We start from the raw sequence: 2,136 nt of genomic DNA, 5'->3' as shown, positions 1-2,136 counted from the left end.
TCCAGGAGCAGACATCCTTCCTCAGCAGCAGGTTGTTCAGGGCGACTGCGTTGATCACGTAGAAGATCTGCTTGAACACCTGCTGGACGATCTCTGGGTCCAGGCCCTGGTCACACATGATGCTGTGGAATGTGTTCAGCTGGCGGATCATGTCGTCCAACCCGTAGGGCACGTCTCTTTCTGATGACTTGGAGCTGTATTTCCTGTGGCCCATGGGCTTGACACCAGAAAGCCCTTGGATACTCTCGCTTTCCAACATCGCAGACACTGAAAAAAGGGGAAAAACACGCTAAAAAAGCCTGTATCCACCCACTTATTAATCACTAGAGGGAAAAATGGATTCCTCTGTGGGCTGTAACAAACATGTGTCAGTCTCAGTGATGCAAGTGCTGGGTGCTGCGCGGTCTGAGAGCAGGGCAGATCCATGAATTGCTGATTTGTTCTGAGAATATAAACCAGTTCAAAAGTACACAAATATCGTGGAATCTTAGCATATTATGGGTTGGAGGAGATCTTAAAGGCCATGCAGGTCCAACTCCCCTGCCACGAGCAGAGACACCTTCCCCCAGACCAGGTTGCTCCAAGCCCCATCCCACCTGACCTTGAACACTTCTAGGAATGGGGCACTCCTCATATTCAGGGATTTGGCCAAGGAGGTAACTCTTTTATACTAGCAACACAAGGTCTTTATAGTCTTTTTCCTCTTCCCAGTTTTCTCCTCTGCACATTTCCACCCACGAAGAAGTTAGCCATGAGCCTGGTGTGGAGGGGAACCCACCAGCACCACCTCACCTCTCTCACTACAGAGAGGTACTCTCACTACTTTCCTCTCTCCCCAACGGAGAGGAAAGAGATATCTTCAGTCAAGGTGCAAAGAAACCCCTCAACCCTGTTGGTTTCTATCACAGGGGTAAAGAAAAACTCTCCCAGGTCGTGTTAGCACTGTGCAGAGGTCTGGAAAAACAGCCAGAGCAGATAATCTCAGCCAGGAAACACCCTCCTAGAGGCTGTGAACTCACCGATCACGGGATGCAGGATGCCCTGTGCTATGCCGATGAGCCGCTGGTAGATCTGGATGGAGAGGTGGCTCAGCACCTGGCGGTACTCGATCAGGTCAAAGTTCTTCAGGCAGTGCTCGTTCTGCTTCGGCGTGTTTTGTGTCATGAAATCCTGAACAGAAGGAGGGAAAAACACCCAGGTTCATTATTCCACCCATTTACAGCCCATCAAAAAAAAAAAAAAACCCTCATACCCTCAGAGTACAAAATACCCAAAGCACATCTTTACTCTATTATAGAAAAGCTCAAGACTCATAAATCACCTTTGATTTACTCAGGCATTTTTTCATAAATTATTACTAGAGGACTACTTTTTGAAGAAAATCATTAAACTATCAGTTTTTCATTTTGGCTTTAGCAAGGAGCAACGTTTGTATTAATTGCAGCACACAGAAACTAGAAAATGACATTTCAGTCCCAGGGAAATTACTTCTTAGCTATGTGCCCATCCCTTTGAGCTGCAATTTTTTATGCGAAACCAAGTATTCAGAAATTGAGATTTTAGAAAATTGAAGAAAAAATATAACTGCGTGCCATGTGGTGGCTTTGACAACATTCAAACCGATCTGAGGTTTATAAATCTCTCCAGATAGCCAAATGTGTTGCTGAAGAAGCAGCTGATCTCTGATAATGAGTACAGACGCTGTAAACCCCGAGGTCGGGGCTCGAATATTAATACCAGTTTTAGAGGCAGAAGCAAATGTGATGTACCTTGATTTTGTTAATTATCACAGATGCTTTAATTACCTGATCATATGGTCTTATTTGGTGTCAAAGTGAGAACTATGCAACTGCTTTTGTTGGCTGCTGACGAGCAAAATACAAAAATAAAACGTGCAAATTTTAGTTGATTTCCCAATTTCCCCATTTTCCTGACTAATCAAAGAGTGTGCTCTTCACATGAAAAGAGTGCACATAGCTTGGGATTTTCTTTCAGGTCTTTTCTTAAAAATAGGTTGAATTCAAACTGAAGATAACAGTATTTTTGAAACTGCTCAGAATTATTTTTCCCCTCTCTGTTTTTTGCACCCAGTTATCGATGGAATTTACAAACAGTTGATTCATTTAACACAGTAAA

General features: G+C 43.8%; 1 protein-coding gene across 1 annotated transcript in view; it reads right to left on the bottom strand.

Annotated features, from left to right (window-relative positions):
- Positions 1 to 7: 7 nt before the first annotated feature.
- MYO5B (myosin VB) overlaps positions 8 to 2,136 on the bottom strand; it is a gene marked incomplete at both ends in the record, with an annotated part of 78,880 nt that continues 76,751 nt past the window's right edge. Inside the window, 2 exons of the mRNA XM_027908172.1 lie at positions 8 to 267; positions 1,020 to 1,170. Of these exons, the coding sequence (XP_027763973.1) occupies positions 8 to 267; positions 1,020 to 1,170 (411 nt within the window). The remainder of the gene's footprint in view (positions 268 to 1,019; positions 1,171 to 2,136) is intronic.

The sequence above is a fragment of the Empidonax traillii genome, unplaced genomic scaffold, assembly GCF_003031625.1.
Source record: "Empidonax traillii isolate 1590-97213 ecotype Southwest subspecies unplaced genomic scaffold, ASM303162v1 scaffold1639:size91121, whole genome shotgun sequence".
NCBI classification, from domain to species: domain Eukaryota; kingdom Metazoa; phylum Chordata; class Aves; order Passeriformes; family Tyrannidae; genus Empidonax; species Empidonax traillii.
Note: the sequence above shows the minus strand (reverse complement) of the source record. Positions and strands in the feature narration are given on the sequence as shown.